The 17,639-nt window shown below is 39.1% G+C and overlaps 1 protein-coding gene across 1 annotated transcript in view; it reads right to left on the bottom strand.

The window, feature by feature from the left end:
* Nucleotides 1-4,964: 4,964 nt before the first annotated feature.
* The window catches only part of LOC120717426 (transmembrane protein FAM155A), a 98,866-nt gene continuing 86,191 nt past the window's right edge, over nt 4,965-17,639 (bottom strand). Inside the window, exons 2-3 of the mRNA XM_040005410.1 lie at nt 13,176-13,347; nt 4,965-10,909 (exon numbers count right to left, since the gene is read on the bottom strand). Of these exons, the coding sequence (XP_039861344.1) occupies nt 10,608-10,909; nt 13,176-13,347 (474 nt within the window). The 3' untranslated portion in view covers nt 4,965-10,607. The remainder of the gene's footprint in view (nt 10,910-13,175; nt 13,348-17,639) is intronic.

Consider the following 17,639-nt stretch of genomic DNA (forward strand, 5'->3'; position numbering starts at 1 on the left):
AGAAGAATTTGAGGACTTTCAAACAAACTTTTGTAAGGACATCAACATCACTGAGTAAAGCAGAAAGGATTCACAGTGGTAATTGTGTGATGCACTGAAGGTCTCAACTTCTGGATGTATCTGTGTTTAGCTGAAATGCATACAGTATTACTAGTCCAGTGTTGCACTTTGTTTGTTGGCTCCTTTCTTTTGCATCTCCTTCATATCACAGTAGCTTTGACATATAAAGATATCCTTTCAGTATGACGTTGGTATGGTCCACAGTCTCTTATCCGATTTTGATGAACAAGACGTGGCAAAAATGAGAAAGAATCATAAATGGAAAGGAAGTGTTTGTTTGACCCATCTTCAAGGTGCATCTCTAAGAACCTCTTATTGCACATTAGAGCTTTAGACAAGCTCTTTGAAGTGCTACCATGGTGATGATGATGGGGATGAGAAATGGTTTTCAGACTGTGCTCTGTGTGTGTGTGTGTGCGTGTGTGTGTGTGTGTGTGTGCATATGTGTGTGTGCAGGTGTGTATGACATGTTCAGATACCTTAAACCCACACTGTTATTAAACAGTCACCAGGGGCAACTACTGCTACAAAAAGACATTTAATTTTATCCAAGTCTGTACAATCTGACCCTTCTGCCCACTTGATCTTTGGCTTCACTAAAGACTTTTTGGGTGAGTTTATGGTCATAATTGTTAGTTTCACACATCACTGAATACAAGTTGTCTTTATTTTGTAAATTATGATCCCATTACAGGGTTACCTTTTAGGTGGGGCTACCATATAAACATCCTCACAGTCTGTTTCAAACCTCTAAGAAGGTGACATATGGACTATGTCTATATTTTTTATACAGTTTTACATAATGGTAGTTTTAGCTTCTTCATTTGACTTCATACAGCTGTGTTGAGTCTTGCAAAGCTGCTTCCTTTCTTACCTGCTTTATTTTGTGTGGCTTTGCCAAAATACAAAACTATGTGATGACATAACTGTGTTTTATTCAATTTACATCTTATTTTGCAAGAAGCTAACAAGGCTGAAAAATGAACACAAACACGCCGTTCTTCAAATTTTAGACAGGCTCTGAAATAGGTTAATTCCCTTAAACTGCCTTACCCTTATATCAGAAATAAACATGTCCACAGTCCAGACAAGAAAAACTGAAAAGATTGAGTTTTAACATATGTCACTGCTCAGTTATATAAAAACTGGGAAATCTGTCTTTTAAAAAAATTTTTTTTAATGAATTCAGAGCAAAAAAAAAAAAAGAAGCACAAGTCCACTGATTTTGAAAGCTCTGGACTGTGCATTTGACTTTAATTCCAATTGTACAAATATGTTTCCCCCCCTCTTCTTATTTGTCCTGAGACTACCCCAAATCACTGCTTGTAATTTCTGCACAGCCGTTCCACTGGGGATTAAAGATGTTGGGTTAAGATTGCATAATACTGTGCGATGTTGCTGTGGCGTCACACAGACATGTCTATATCTTCTTCAGTATATTACTTCTTGAAAGTCAGGGGCCATAGAAAACTGTAAAACAGAGCCCATGATGGCTATGCTTCAAAATGTCCATACTGTAACTGTCCTTTCACATTATTGTGGAGCCCTGTGAGAATCAGTGGACTGGTTTCTCAAGATTGCAATAAGTCAGGGTGCCAGCAGCTCACTGGGTTGAATAGTTAACCTCCATAAGGCTAATGCAGGGCTGGGTTCCACCCCACGCTATTTGCTGAATGTCTTTCCTGTGCTCTCCTGTCTGTGCTCATGTGGCCTGTTTTAACAGCAGAAAAGATGCTGGCAATCCATTAGACTAACTCTATAATGCTAATACTCTTAGCTGTTAGTTTTGTGGTGAACAGAATAAACTTTTTGGGATTTCCTTACCTGTATGATTGAGCACACATCAAGACTTCCTGAGTAATGCCTCAGTCACACAGGCCTGGGGGAAAAATATACACCCTGCATGCACAGTTAGCAAGCGGTTGCAGGCTACTTTTCACAGTGTAACTACCACTGTGCTAGTTTTAGCAGATATTTGCAGACATGTCAGTGTATTCCATGCTAACTACTGGTGACTGTGGCGATCAAGTTGTGACCATAGCAACTGCAAGGAGGTGTTTCACTGCAACACGCTATAGGTTGTTGCAACCAATATCATCCATGGAACTTGCAGCCATTCCCCAACTGGTCACAGAATACACATTTTCACTGGTGACCAGTTGTTGTCCAGGGGTCCCTGACCAGGGGAACTAAAAGCCAAACAGGCCTTGAGGTTGGAAGCACCTCAAGAGAAACAGAGGAGATTTTTTTATATACTGTGACTGACACTTAACAAAATGCTACTCACAGATAAGCAGTATTTATAACACAGGGCCGGCCTGCTTTGCTAATTAATTAGGGTTCACTTAATAGTTAGTTTAACTATTTACTCAACCCTCAAAACAGTGAATTGTTGCAGATCAGTGGAGCAACATAAAGAGCTTCACTTTTCCATATGTCAGCACGGATATGAATGAGCTGCTACAATTTCCTCTCAGGCAGATCATCTCTCTTAAATCCTCGTATTCCTAATGTTGCTTCCCATCCCCTCTTTTTTAATACCTGAATTCAGACAGTACACAAACTGTGTTCTAAAAATAAGTTAAAAAAAAAAAAAAACACAGCAGGATGCGCCAAGACTTGGCTTAAAACTGTTACGAGCGACGATTGCATAAGCGCTTTATAAGCTTTAATATTGTGAAACACGCACACGCAAGGTCTGCATTTATCAGAGGGCTCTCACACCTACATAAAGGATACATACAGTGATGTTAAATCAAAACTAGAGCTGGTCGGCTCTGGTTAATTCTCATTTGTGCACAAAAGTGATTATGACCCATACTGTACGTAGTTATGTTTCGTGACAGTGCCCTCCTGTGGCTATGGTACCTTTGGCAGGAATAGAGGACGTGAAATCTTACTAATCACTAATTAGAGGTGAAAAATATTTGCTGCTACTTCTTTGGAGTGCTAATTCCTGAAACACGGCCATGTGGAGTTTTCAGAGGGTTGATAGACTGGATGAGCCATTCTGATTGGTCATACGTTTTTGGAGAACTTTACATTTCCTCTAACAGCAGCATTGTGCTGACCTCTGTTGGTGAATATATCACAACACACAGGTATCACAATTCTTTCAAGGTCTCACACACTAAAACTAGAAATGTTCTCTGAGGATTTAAAAATCAGATATCCATTCAACTTTACATTTATCACTAAATCCAGCAACCAACCTCTATTTTAAAACCACGTGGCCTCTTAATACCACACAGACACACAGAGGCTGTGGTTTGAATGACAGGTGGAATATTGGATGCAGACTATTGGCGGGTTAGTTGAGGATTAGTCCGCTGAACACTTCATCCCCCCCAACAAGCTGAAATAGAAATGAGGGCTTTAATCCAAAATGGAAGGGCCTGTGGCACAGAGCGGAAGGTAAACAAGAATATGCCATTTGTTATTGTTCTTTAGCTTTATAATCCTCCATTACAATAGCACCGAGTTCTGAGACTGTCTGTCAATATATCTCAATGGCTCTCAGTGACCCTCAATAATTCAGTTCACATAATGTGACATAGTTCATGGACCAAAAGAAATATTAATCCAAACACCTTTGAGTTCCCTTACAGAATATAGCACATTATCATTCAAATTCAGGGGAGCTGTAGTATCTGATGCTCAGTAAGCAGCTGAATAAATGCATGTGCTGCGACATTAATTATTAATGGTGAGTGTGTATGCAATTGATCTTACTGGCCTCACTGGTTCTTGGTCAGCAGTTTCATAATGTGTAATAGGAAAATGGATCCACTCCTCTGCCATAACTCTCACCTTCGATGCACAGAATTTAAATGATGTGCTGTATTTCTAATCAGATAAATACACAAACCCACCTCTCTGCTGAAGTGATAATATGTACAGTTCATCTCTGATGTGACTAAATCTCCATAAAGCATTCATTCATGATCCCTGTGGTTATCCTTCTATTTCTTTTTCTATTTTTCTATTCTTGGGTTTAATATATGACCATATAATAATAATAATAATAATGGATTGGATTTATATAGCACTTTTCAAGGCACCCAAAGCACTTTACAATACCACTATTCATTCACTCTCACACACTGGTGGAGGAAAGCTACAGTTGTAGCCACAGCTGCCCTGGGGCAGACTGACAGAGGCGAGGCTGCCATATCGCTCCATCGGCCCCTCTGGCCAAGACCAGTAGGCAAGTAGGGTAAAGTGTCTTGCCCAGGGACACAACGACCAGGACAGAGAGCCCTGGGATCGAACCGGCGACCTTCCGGTTACAGATGCGATTCCCAACCCCCTGAGCCACGGTCGCTACATTTAATGTACTTTCACTGCCATCTCAAGGTTGTAAATGGAACTGCATGTTTAAGCAATACTGTGGCACAGGAATGTGTAGCTACTGCTAAAAATAACCAAAAATTATGGTTATAAAAAATTATGACTAATAAAACAAAATTGTGCAAAACATTTAACTTATTTTCATTATTTTAGATTTTATATGAGTTTTACTTTGGCCTTATGTGCTAAACAATTATGGTAGAGAATCAACATTTTTCTAATGATTTTTTTTCTGTTTTCGTACAATACAGGATTTGATTTTATTTCATTTATGATTTAGTTGTGTTTTTTCTTTTATGAGACTCAAAACAAAAAGCTTAATACATTTCTTAGACCACTTCTCATAAAATGAAAACAGAAATATTTTTTTAAAATATTAAATCTGTCAAAAAGTTATTTAAAACAAAACATTTGATTGTTGTTTATTAGTAAAATAACACACTATAGTCACACTTTATGTCCCAATATATAATTTGCTATATTTTTGTAATTTTTCTGCTTTTATGTGAAACTGTAAATGTGAAAATTCATGGGTAACAAAAATAGTTATATTTTAGCCTTTAAAATATAACTTTAATGAAAGATCTTATGCATTTTGGTGGATTAACCATTACAGAAACATAAAAACAATTTTGAAAATTACTGATGCTATTCACTGAGGGAAGCTGTAGCATTAACTTACAATGGGTGGTCTAATTAATCTGTTAAGCAGTGTACATATCCTTTGCTGCACACATCAGCAGAGTGCTGCCAAGGTAGCTGCTGTCAGCACTGTTACTTTCCAGCGAAGTTCTGTTATTGCAGCCAGTGTCGTCAGCTTAAAGGTTGTAGAAACTGCCTGTTCAGAAATAATTTTAGATGTTAACTCGTGTTTTTTGCTTCTCCTACTGTCCTTGCTTTTTCAAACATGTCTTTATGTCTTTATTAAAACCCTGAATATCAGTTTTGTATGGTTAGTGCGTCGTGTTCACCACTACTTTTGTACATTGATTGGAAGCAAGTCACATCATGCAAAAGCACCACAGAGGAACAGATTATATGTCTGTATTTATTTTCATCAGAACACAATTTTAATCATTGTAGCAGTAGTTTTCATACTTTTCGAAAAGATCATGACTTGTGAGACTGTTTTATAAATCATTTCATCAAAGTTGTTTGTAGAAAAATTAAAGAAGTTACTTGAACTAAAGCATCTATAATATTACAATATACTGGTAGTATAATAGTAATAATAATAATCATAATCGCAATGATATTTCTATATGCCTTTGAACCTTTTTCATCTCTATAATCATAAATCATTCACTTATGCACACACAAAGCCACAACCTTTCACAATAAGGTTGCAAAGCTGAGGACAAGTCTATTGGTTAAACCTCACCACACTCTCTTTTAACATCAATGATCTGAGACGCTTAAATAAAAAAGGATCAGAAGTAGAAGAAGGAGAAGAAGAAGAAGAAAGTAACAGCATGACATCAACTCAAAGTACACAAGGAGAGACATACATTGTTCAGCATACTAGGGAACATATTTACAACCAAAAAAAGGAATGGGCTTCTGCATAGATCCACAGGATAGAGAACAGAACTATTGTGAAAACAGAGAGAGGCTGAGAAAGAGTGAAAGAGGGCAATATTTGTGTACATATTATTTAGTGGTGGGTGCACAGGGTGGTAAGGGCAAGAGGCATAAATACTCTATATGTGCAGGGGTAAAACACAAAATTCGATTTTGTACGTCAGTGTGTAATGGAACGTGACAGACCATAACCTATGATCGCTACAGACCATTGTCTGGGATCTAGTCTGAATCTATAAGACCCTACACAATTTCTTCTCATTATAATGCAGTAAAAAAATTTGACGAACCAATACATACAAAAAAATTAAATTATCACAGAGTAACTGTTGCGTGCAAGCCTGCATTTCCAACAAAAGTCAAATCAGAGATTTACATCAGTCAAATCTAATTCTTTTTTTGTTTGTTTTTGGAAGTAATCTTGCACACAGAAATGTCCATACCTGGTGCAAACATGTGTGAAGGCGTGTGATGGATAACACATATGCACAGCATTCGCACCCATGCAACCACAGTCAGGATGCTCTGCTGCGTGTAAAGCAAACATGTTCTCTGCGTGACTTCTGAAAGCAGGTTTATCGAATAGGCGTGTCCGCCGGTTGGCTTTTGGTGGCTGCTGGATCGCAGCATGACCGCCGGCCATTAACGGCAGGATGAAATCACAATCTGCTGAACATATTACACTTCAAGGTGGACTCATCTCTTACGTGTGCTTGTGACAAGGCTTGCATGACACTTGCGGGGCAATCTATGTATTGCTAGCATTTCTTGCAGACCCTGTATTCCTTCTTATGTCCATTATGTGTCATTATGAAAAGCACTATGTCATGCTGTATTTTAAATTTTATTTATTTATGCTTGGGCACCATTAACCGCTGTCTGCACATCCTGTACTGCATTTCATGTTATGGAAATTTGGGGGAAATATTTCCTTAAGACGAGAAAGGAAAAATGCAAATAATACAGAGTCTGTTTTGGGGCAATGACACAGTTATTACACAATCTACTGTGCAATCACTGTACTGATTTCACACTAAAATGCATGCTTCAGGACTGCAGCTAATATCAGATAGGTAATGTTGCAAGACCCTGTGTGGTGAAAGACAGCTGTGGTTTGCCACATCTGTCCCACTGCCACGAGGTCATTTAAACACAAATGAGCTCTCCAAAGAGACTCAGAGACATTAACCTACATCTATGTATAAGAACAAAAGAAGAGCACACAGCAGCACACATGGAGCTCTGCCTTCCTGGTTTCCGTGTATCTGTCAGACCTTTTGTGGTAGGTCTTTAGCAGAAGTGTCAGTGGAAACGAATAAATCTATTGCCATCTAGTGGTGGCCAATGGTATAGCAGCATTGTTCTGAAACCGGAAGCAGTCATTTATGATGGGCATGGGTGTGCCGTGCCGCATGACCATGAAACAGGTATGTATGCATTTCAAGCAAGCAGCAATGGTAATGAGACTGGGGCAGGGTCTAAACAGTAAGTGCCAAAATAAGCCAATATACTTATTATATAGAAATTGTGTGAATAATGATGAATTTTAAATCCTCATATAAGGTTAATAATAAAAGTGTTGACATCAGATATCAGACTGGACATCTCATATAAGTAATAAACATATTCGAGAGTGGGGGGGGGGAAAAATTCATCCAGCACAAGCTGTTTATCTGCTCATCTTTACCAGGTACCTGATCTCACAGCCTTGTTCATCAAAGAGACAAAAAATAAAACCAGAAACAAAAGAAGAAGTCAGCCCTTAAGGTCAAACCATTCCTCTCTTTTCACACACAGGTCAACATTTATAAATCAAAGTGTTAGCGGACCTAGATGATCACAGATAATGTGATTGGTGCAAACACAAACAATGGCATGCTCCTCTCTCTGTGTTTGTTTCTGTTTCTGCTTTCCAGTAACAGCCGGCGGAATACCTTTGTACTGAAACCGCATGAGTTCATAATAATAACAATAACAGTAATAATAAATGAGCCAGGTTTTTACCTTTTGTCTACTAACAATTTGGATGCAACCTTTTTGAATGTGCTTGATGTCTGTTTTGATGGCGTTTGATCTGTATATCTTAATAAGCCCTTTACTTAATGAGACAGGAGTTTGACATGTCAGGAGAAAAAGTACAAGACAGTGGGCATGCCACAGGAGCTGATTTGGGATAAGATGTGGTGCATTCAGGGAGTGGGGCTGAAGACAATCAACAAAAGAGGCTTTCATAACCTTGCAGCGCCTCCACATGCAGTTCATGTAATACACATTTGGATTCAACAGAAACGTCAGAACTGCGCTGTGGTTATCAGATGGGGAATGTCAGTCTGTGTGTCGTATGGGACCAGCTCAGCACAAGGGGCCGGGGAGCAGGAATACAGTGTAAGAAACCCGAGTAGCTGCAGGTAGTGAGCTACCGTGCCTAATGAGATGTTGACATTTTATCCTTTTTATAATTGCATGGGAATTATAGTTTACAAATTACGAAAGGTCATTAAAGGTAACATCCAGTCACTGTGTTTCCTTTGAATAAAAAGCCTGAGGTTAGGTTTTGGTTCAGACGCAAACAGCAAATTGAGTTTTTGTTTTCAAGTAGTATTCATAACATAGAGTGATTTATTAGTCATATTTCTGTTACATTTTTATTATGAACCCACGTCAAGGTGAAGAAGCCGATCCAAGGCTTAAGGGGAAAGGAGCGGCCTTCAGACTAAATGCTGTTTGTATGCTGCAGACACTATTTGACTGGATGGTACCTTAAAAAAGAGCAAGTCTTTTTATGTCTGGTTTAACAGTGCTAAATATACTGATCTAATGTTTTTTTTATCCCAGCATCAGTCAGCTTTGCTCAGCCATGTTGCTGACAAGAGGAGTATGTTTAGAATAAGAAATAATATCCTTGATTAAGACAAGCATAGGCTTAATTTCATTTGGTGAGATAAAATTGCCCGATCTCTGAATCTTACACTTTTGTGTACACTAACAAAGGTGATCATTTTTCCAGGTATAATAATTCATCAGGTTTACATCCATTATAAAAAGCTGACAAAAATGAACTTTTCACTCGCCACCCTGCTTTACTTGAATCACTGTTGTCACTTTCACACATTAACTCCAGACAGTGTTACGGCAGGTTAAAAACTATTTAATGAGAACATCTGCATTCTGCATGCAGCCCCGTAACCGGATGTCCAGAGAAGTTCATCGCTGCAGTGAAAGTGTGAAAACAGCTCACGTTTACTTAATATTTTCCCTGCATTAAAAACATGATGATTTTAAATCCAGTGATCCAAAATCCTGGAAGTAACCCCTAAAAAACTTTTAACCTTTTAAAATTCTAATCATTTGTAAATTTTGTCATTGACATGGCTCAGCCCTGTCACAATAGGAACCTAAAGCTTTCATCTGGCTCACCACAAATTGGATTTCATTTTTGTAGTTTTGACAGTCGGTTCTATTCGTCAAGATGACACTTAGTAGTAATGATGCTACAACATTCGCTGAGGTAACAAAGACAATGGAGAGCAGATAAGCACATTTTCTAATCCATTTCTTTGGCACCTGAAGTCTTCATGACAGTTACCTAAATGCAAAGAACCGTGCATATGCATATGGCCTAAATTTTACATTTTATATTTGATCAAACCTATTAGACTGAATAGTCAAAAATAAGGAATTATGGTCAAAGCTAGTAAAAAGACCCACGCTGTATTAAAAAGAGCTCATCTGAGACTTAAAGCATTGGAAAAACAGAACGGGCTGTCCTGGTTTCTAATGCCAGGTTTTGCTATTTTGGATTTAAAAGCAACATTAATGGGTCAATGTTATCTCACAAAACAAATTAAGGGGAAACTGTAAACCTGCGTTAAACACTGTATTTATTATGGACATCAGAACCACATTCAAAAAAGTCAGTGGTGTTTAATGAGATTGTGGCCATCAAAACACCATGGCAGAGCTTAGTGACATCTGAGGGGGCCTCCATAAAAATCATCTGCTGTACCAGCCTGTTAGGTAGACTTTTGTGTCCGCAACACACACTCCTTCTCTTACACACACATGCTCACACGCACACAAGTAAATCTAGAAAACGCACACACAGACAAACTTGCAAGATATTCCTCTTTTTCTTTACACGATGTCTGTCTTATTTCGAGGCAGACACATTTCCTTCCTCTATGAGAGACTCAGAAACAAAGACAAAGGATGAACATTAAAAAGTGAATATGATTGTGTTATTCCATAGTTAGCCAGTGCAACACAAACCAATAATTGGAACACAGTGTAAAAAAGCGTAGTGAGAGAAACTCAGCCACGAGGAAGCTGACCTTCCCTCTCAACAAAGGCTGTGGCATTGTCCCCTTTCCCTACAGAAGGGACTGTTTGAACCCCGCGGTATGTCTGTTTGTTTAGTTATTCATTTGTCTTGATTGATTCCTGTGTCTTTTAATATCAAAGCGTCCCACATTTTCCATTTGCCAGAAAGCGTTGCAGGATGTCCACAGGCGTACAGCTCCAGCCGCTCGCACAGCTGTGGCTGTATTTTTCCACATCGGTTGCCATGGTGAGGGAATCCCCCACCCCAACAACCTCACCTTCTCCTGGCAGCTCTATCACTCCTCGTTGGCAGGGCTCTCCTCCAGAGGCGTGATGGTGGGGAGGCCCAGTCCTGTTGCATTGTGGGATGCTGTGAGGCTGGCAACAGTGTGTAGGAGGACAAGGACCAGCAGGCAGAGTTTGAGCCGGCTGTTACACAGTCTGCAGGCTGCTGAGGAGCTGAGGGAGGTACGGTGCTGGCATGGTGGGTGAGTTCTTTTCAGGGTCCCCCGGGAACGGTTGTCTGCTTTCAAGTACCACCGTACGTCACAGCACTCTGCATCTGGGTCCACACCTGATGGATAGTCTTCCAGCAGCCCTGGAGGTTGTTTTTGGGGTTGGAGGGATGTAAAGAAAAAAAGAGTGAGAAATGCACTTTTCTGTGTAGCATTTTTAATAAATTCATACTTGTTTTTGCTTCTTCTTTTTTTTTAAAGCAAAAGAAAGAAAAAAATGTTTGCTGCTTCCTGTCTGCAACCTACCTGCAAGAAGAGGAACAATGTAGTTACTGCCTGTCTCTGACAAAGCCCCCATTTTTGGATTACAGTTGACACACATATGCATATACAATGCAAAGACACAGCAGATAAAACTGAAAGAGCTCCAGAAGCTATAACCCTCTCCTATAATCAGTCACTCCCGCTGTACAGAGCACATATTTAATTTGCTGCCTCTGGTAAGAAAAAAAGTCCATAAACTCTTCTGGATCCATAAATACTCATTAGTGCAAAAAATGTAGTTATTAACCAGCATCCAAAAATATTTACTGAATGTGTATTAGTAACTTCTAATTTATTAAGCCACAGCAAAAATAAATAGATGAATAAATAAATAAATACAGTTACCAGCTGTTTGAGGAGCATACTATTTTCTTTTTAACAGATATGTAAAGTATATTTAAAAAATTTTCTCCAAATAAATTGTTTTAGAAGGGGACGAGAAAAAATGGAGCGAGAGAAAACTTTACATGTTACTTTACTGTTTAATGTTACTGATGTTGGGCTTTTTATAAGACACATTGACATTGAAAAGAAAAGAATACTGGTTTGAATTTACTGTGAAAAAAACGGCCATATTGATTGTTCTTTATAATCATATATGTCTTAGTAAAAACTGGCACAAACTGGCAACTGATTCATCACATCTTATTTGTCTCTGTTGTAAAGTAACCTCATGCTCAACATGACCACCAGAGGGCAGCATCAACACATGATGCCAGTGGGGACTCAACCCACATAGAGTTGTTCAAAGAAAAGTGCATCATGCTTTAATCCTCTGAACTTTTGGCATCTTGGGGCATCTGTCGCTCGTCACAGAGAAGAATCAGAGACTACTGGTTGATTATCTTCAGTATTTGTTCCTGTTAATACCTCAACATTATGCTGCTGTCATGGGAACCAGAGGTGATTTGACTAAAAATTAGGTTCTGCTTGGTTAATTTTTGATTGGGTTTTCTAGTTAAACTGAAGCAACTCGAGGGCTTCTGGTTACGTTTCAGTCATCAAGGCTGCAAGATCCCTGTTAGCTCTTAGATAGCTTGACCTTAAATATATATGTAGATCTTCAGTTTGTATTTGCATTAGCATAATATACACAAGTTAGTGAAATAAAAGGTTCCGATTTAAAATTCTTACAAAATGCACTTTTGTTGAACAGCAGTATGTGGGGGAAAAGTGCTATTTTGACATGGTTAGCTATTATATTATGATTTAGAGCAGTGCATTAATAAAAAGTGCATTCGGTATTGACACACACCAGTGATAAACGTGTTTCCCCCCACTAGAATCTTCTCAGGAACTCAGTCTTTCTAACAGAATAAACAGGCTCTCAGTTTCTGGTGAGACAGTTCCTGTGCCTACTCAGGAGGTAGCAGTTTCTGAAGGATAAGAGACTGTCGGTGATTGGTCAGCTAAGCACTCTCATTCATCTGCTGTTTTTTTAAACCCTGCTGCTGCAAACACCGATCAGGACCATTAAACAGAATCTGGCATTTTTTCCAGTGGACGACATTTTGAAACATCAGCGTGCTTTGCTTTAAAATCCCAAAGACATGGAAATGCAAATCACTTTTATCCCTTCGGATGGCTTCGGTACATTCACGTCTCACAAATGAAAGCACCTTAAACTTTCACTGAGAAGCATTTAAAGCGCCTTGTATTGTGCAGGACAGACGGAGCATATGGACCTATTGTCTCAGTGCTGTAACGTGCAGCTGCCTCGTGGAGCTATGAGTAATTGGCAGCTATTTGTTGTTATGGTGTATCTCCCTATCAGTCTGATGATTAGTCAGAACATCCTGTAAGTGTAAATTCATACGTGTTTTCTGCCTGTTCTTCTGTGGTTGTGTGCCTGAAGGATTACTGAGTGAAACGCTAAGCACATGTGCTTACTCATTGTAATCAAGCTGAGAGCGTGGCCTGCGGTAAATGAAGTAGGTGGGAGGTTAAAGGAAATTGATGTGTGGCTTTGAATCCCAGAATAGCAATATCTTAGCCCGAAATTTCACTGAGCACCTTAAAGCTTAAGCACACAGGATAAAATTACAAACACGACAATATATCAAATGCACAATGATTATTTTGTACCTGTGCATATAAAACTGGGGCTGCCTCCGTGAATGAGATCATCATTGTCGGGCAGGACAAAGGGGCACCGCTGTTGCACCTCCAGGCAGTACTGACCACAGGGGATTCGATTGCTGCAGTGCATCTGGGTGGTCTGGAAGTACTGAGAACACAGCCAAGGCTTATAAACCATCTAGGTGGAAGACAGAGAGGTGAGAGGATATTGATGAGTTAGTAAGGCTTTTGCTGGATGACACACACACACACACACACACATGCTCACACGCTTGCATTGATGTGAATCATCATGACCTCCACATCTACTGATCCACACAGGAATGAGCAGATATCCTGGCGATCCTGATATCCACTGTTTGTGCTGAATTTAGTTGTTGCTGGGCAGTCATCACTTTGTCAGTCAATACTGAGATTTGTCCAGTTATGTTGAAATTGAGTATTACTCTGCACTGAAACTGCACCTTTAACTGCTCTTATGCGAGCGGTCTTTAAGTAGAGCAACACAGGACAGCATACGAATGAATACCTTTTAAAATATTTGCGCTCCATTAAAAACAAAAAAGATAACATGCATGCTTAAATTCAAATATTGTGCCAACAAATTACTGTAGGACCATCACCATCAAGCTTTAACACAAAATAGCATGGCTATTATCACTACCTGTACAATATTTGGGTTGGGAACACCATGTGTCTGTTTATAGCACTGACTATATAAAAGCCTTTTTTTACAGTTCAAGAAATTCAAGTGTGCTAAATGTGAACCGCACTGAAAAAGAATGTAATAATATAACATTTTTTTAAAGATAGATTTGCTTTGTTACACCTAACGCTGGATGAAAATGGTGGGTCTGCTTTGCATTTACCTGTTGCTATGGCGAACTGTAATGATGGAGCTCCTTTGATAATAACGTTTTTCATTCGCCATGCACGCACTTAACCCAGAGAGAGTAGAATCAGGGTTGATTTAACTGACTCTGATCAGTCGTTCTGCAGCTAAAAACTCGTATTATTTGTAAGCACGGTCGATAGAAATCAGTTCGCAAACACTCCTGTTTTCGAGCCACAGTGTAAAGTAGTCATCTTCTCAGGTTAGCTCAAATACATGGAATCTGGTCAAAGCCTTATACTACATAATGCTTTTGCATTGGCATTGGTAAAAATGTTCTCGCCCATTTTCTCTGCTAAACAAGTGCACAAGTGGGGAAGAATGATTTACCTAGCACATTATTTTATCTTTTTTTTCATTTTATAGGTCGGTCGCCTCATTGTGTGGTATTATCACCTGCAGCAATTAGATGGTATTTCCTGCAGCACCACTCCAGGGACTATGAGGCAAGCTAGCACCTGCTGTGCACTAATCATCACACCTAAAAGCAGTGCACCAAAGCACAGATCATATCACTTGCCCATGCAGACAGAATATTTACATGTTGCCAGTATGTATGTGTGTGTGTGTGCCAGTATGTATAGGTGTAGGTATACATGTGTGTTTATGATATATCCAGATTAACAGTAAAGAGTGTGTTGTGAATAACAAGAAAATATACCTAATATGACTAATATCTGCTTTACAAAAGTGATATTAGCTAATATACTGTTAATTAGATATACAGATGAACACTAGTCAATTAAAATGTCCTTTTCAGTCCAATCAGGAACAATACTGCTGGCTGAAAAACATTTACCGTTTTGTTCCACTACATTGTATTTTTTTTTTACAGAAAGACCTGGTTTCCCAGCTGAATAACAGTATTGTAGATCAAGCATGCCCAGCCCCAGTGGGAATGGCACTCCCTGACAGCAGCATCCTCCCTCAGCAGGACAGTGCACCATGACACACTCAGAATGATTCGAAGAAAGATTCACAAAGAGCCAGAGCCTGATGTGCACAGGACCAAAAGGATCTGCTGCTAACATCCTGTGTCCAGACAGCAAAGGACATCCTCAGAGTGTCCAGTGTTCGTGCCCTGACAGGCCATGCTGTTGGCTTCAATTAAGGGGCTGCCTGAGGTAACTGCTAAACCTGAATAATATTTTACAAATTTGGTTTGAATATTAATATAAATTCAAGATAAATAAATAAAAAACAACAAAAGGCAAAACATGCGCCAACATTGCCCTTGTTTAAATAAAGCTAGCAAATATTTCATACTTGGGGTGGGGGGATTAGCGTCAGTCTGAATGTCGCATTTGTTGTGAGAAGAGATTATTTTGTTTGCTGCTCAAATATTCTTTTAAGTTAAAACATACAATCTGCAATATAATGATGTTGAATCAGAAATAACATGATTAAAAAAGCCCGGATGGTTCCACCATTTGCAATGCATATGTAAGTATTGGTGAATATGTTCACATTCATAGACACTATGCAGTAAACTTCTCTGCACTAATACTTATATTTACAGCATGAGGCTTTTCATTGATACCACACACACTATTAAACACACACACACACACACACACACACACACACACACACACACACACACACACACACTGTCCTTCTCTGTCACCTGGTAGAGCAGCAAAAATATGGGCACGTGACCTTGAGTCCTATCTTGCACACATTAAGCTAATATTTCTAATATAATAACACATTTTATGCAAATTTATGTGCATTTAAATTAATGTGCATATTCTTTTGTACAGTTTAGATTTGCTTACACACTAAAGTCATGAAGGTCTATCTTCAGAGAAAAGAAGACCAAAGAGTCCAGTGACAGATGGTACAGCCCCCGGAGAGACCTGATGTCAACATCATCAAGCCAGTCGTGGATGGCATTAGAAGACACAAACAGTTGAGACAGCCTAAATTGAAAGAACAACCTTAGAAGAACCTTCAGTTGTTCATCCTGTAGCTGCCAGTGTGGAGAAATAAAGATAAACTGGATGCCAGGTTGCCTCTCATTCAGCGATGTATCACATTACATTAACAATGTAAGAGGCAATGAATGATAAGCAGTGTCTCTTTTGGTATTCATGATACATTTTCCCTACTCAGTAGAATCAATGAAAAAACAATGTTAAAGTCAAGGTCTGTCTGGTTATTTGCACTGCATCCCAAACATGAAGCGAAATCAAAAACTAAAGAATGTATAGCACCAGCGAAGGAGCGACACCATCTGAAGTGCCTTCACAAGAAAAGTATAGTAAGTATAGTATAAAGTATAGTATAGCTTATTTGTAAGACAAAGGACAGCAGTATAGGTTAGATCTAGGTGATACCAACACATACATGGAGACCTCTAAACACATCAGTCAGCAGAACAGCTGCCAGAAACGCAGGAGATGTGACAAATGTGGTGTAAGGACTACAGCAGGCTTTGGCCCTTTGCCACACAGTTATGTCCGTTTGCACTCAGTCCCAGTTAGAGCAGCCTACTGCTGTTGCTGCATGTGAGAGCTCTACTCCCTCAACTATGAGTCTGCAGTGGAGCTGTGACTGGTAATTTATCATGTCAAATCGCAGAGTGGAAGGAAGACATAGCAAGTGAAAGCGATAAGGAGAGCAGTGTCTTAATACAGACGGTGGTAGGATGGACTCTTTCTGTCCTTTATATAACTTCTGTGTTCTCTCAGTCCCCTTGGGGAGCGAATAAAATACAGCCTTCTCTTCAATCACAGGCTGTTAGTTAGAGGTCAGCCAGCTGGCTCTCAAATTTTTTTTCCATCACTTTGCACATGCTTTACATCTCTTATTCAAGAAGTTTTAATGGTTTTCACTGCGTCATCTCCCTTTGAGCAAGTGTCACATACAGTCTCACAACACACATGTCATGGTATACATTTACAAAAAACATAGCTGGACTATTGCAATTCATTAATATCAGGTTGTTCTAAAGGTTCTCTGAAAAGCCTTCAGTTGATCCTCAATGCTGCAGAAAGAGGACTGACAGGGACTAAAATGAGAGGACATATTTCCCATATGAACTTCTCCTTATTGGTTTCCTGTTAAATCTAAAATCAAATTTAAAGTTCTTCTCCTCGCATACAAGGGCTCGAATAATCAAGATAATCTGATCTTAAAGACCTCATAGCATCGTATCACCCCAATACAGCACTTCGCTCTGAGACTGCAGGCTTACTTGTGGTTCCAAGGATATTTTAAAAGAATAAAGTCAAAATCAAGTAGATGAAGAAATAGAAGAAGAAGCAAGGGAAAAGAAATACACTCAGTGTCCACAATTTTTAATAACAATGGTAAGTAATCACGCTCTACTTTTTCAAAACAAACTAAATCCAGCTAGTGAATTATAATGCTGCTGGCCTAATGGCAACAGCACTCCACCTCCTAGAGGCAGAAAGTATCATAAAATGAAACAAAATAAGACAAAATATGACTCTAAATATTTCTTTGTAATTAAAAAAATAAACATTAAAGGGACTGGAGTTACAAACGATAGTATGAGAACTGAGGCGTCACAGCAAAAGTTAGCTGTGCTTCTTTCCTTACTATTGCAACAA

Source organism: Simochromis diagramma, unplaced genomic scaffold, assembly GCF_900408965.1.
Source record: "Simochromis diagramma unplaced genomic scaffold, fSimDia1.1 OVJJ01000501.1, whole genome shotgun sequence".
In the NCBI taxonomy this organism is placed as follows: Eukaryota; Metazoa; Chordata; class Actinopteri; order Cichliformes; family Cichlidae; genus Simochromis; species Simochromis diagramma.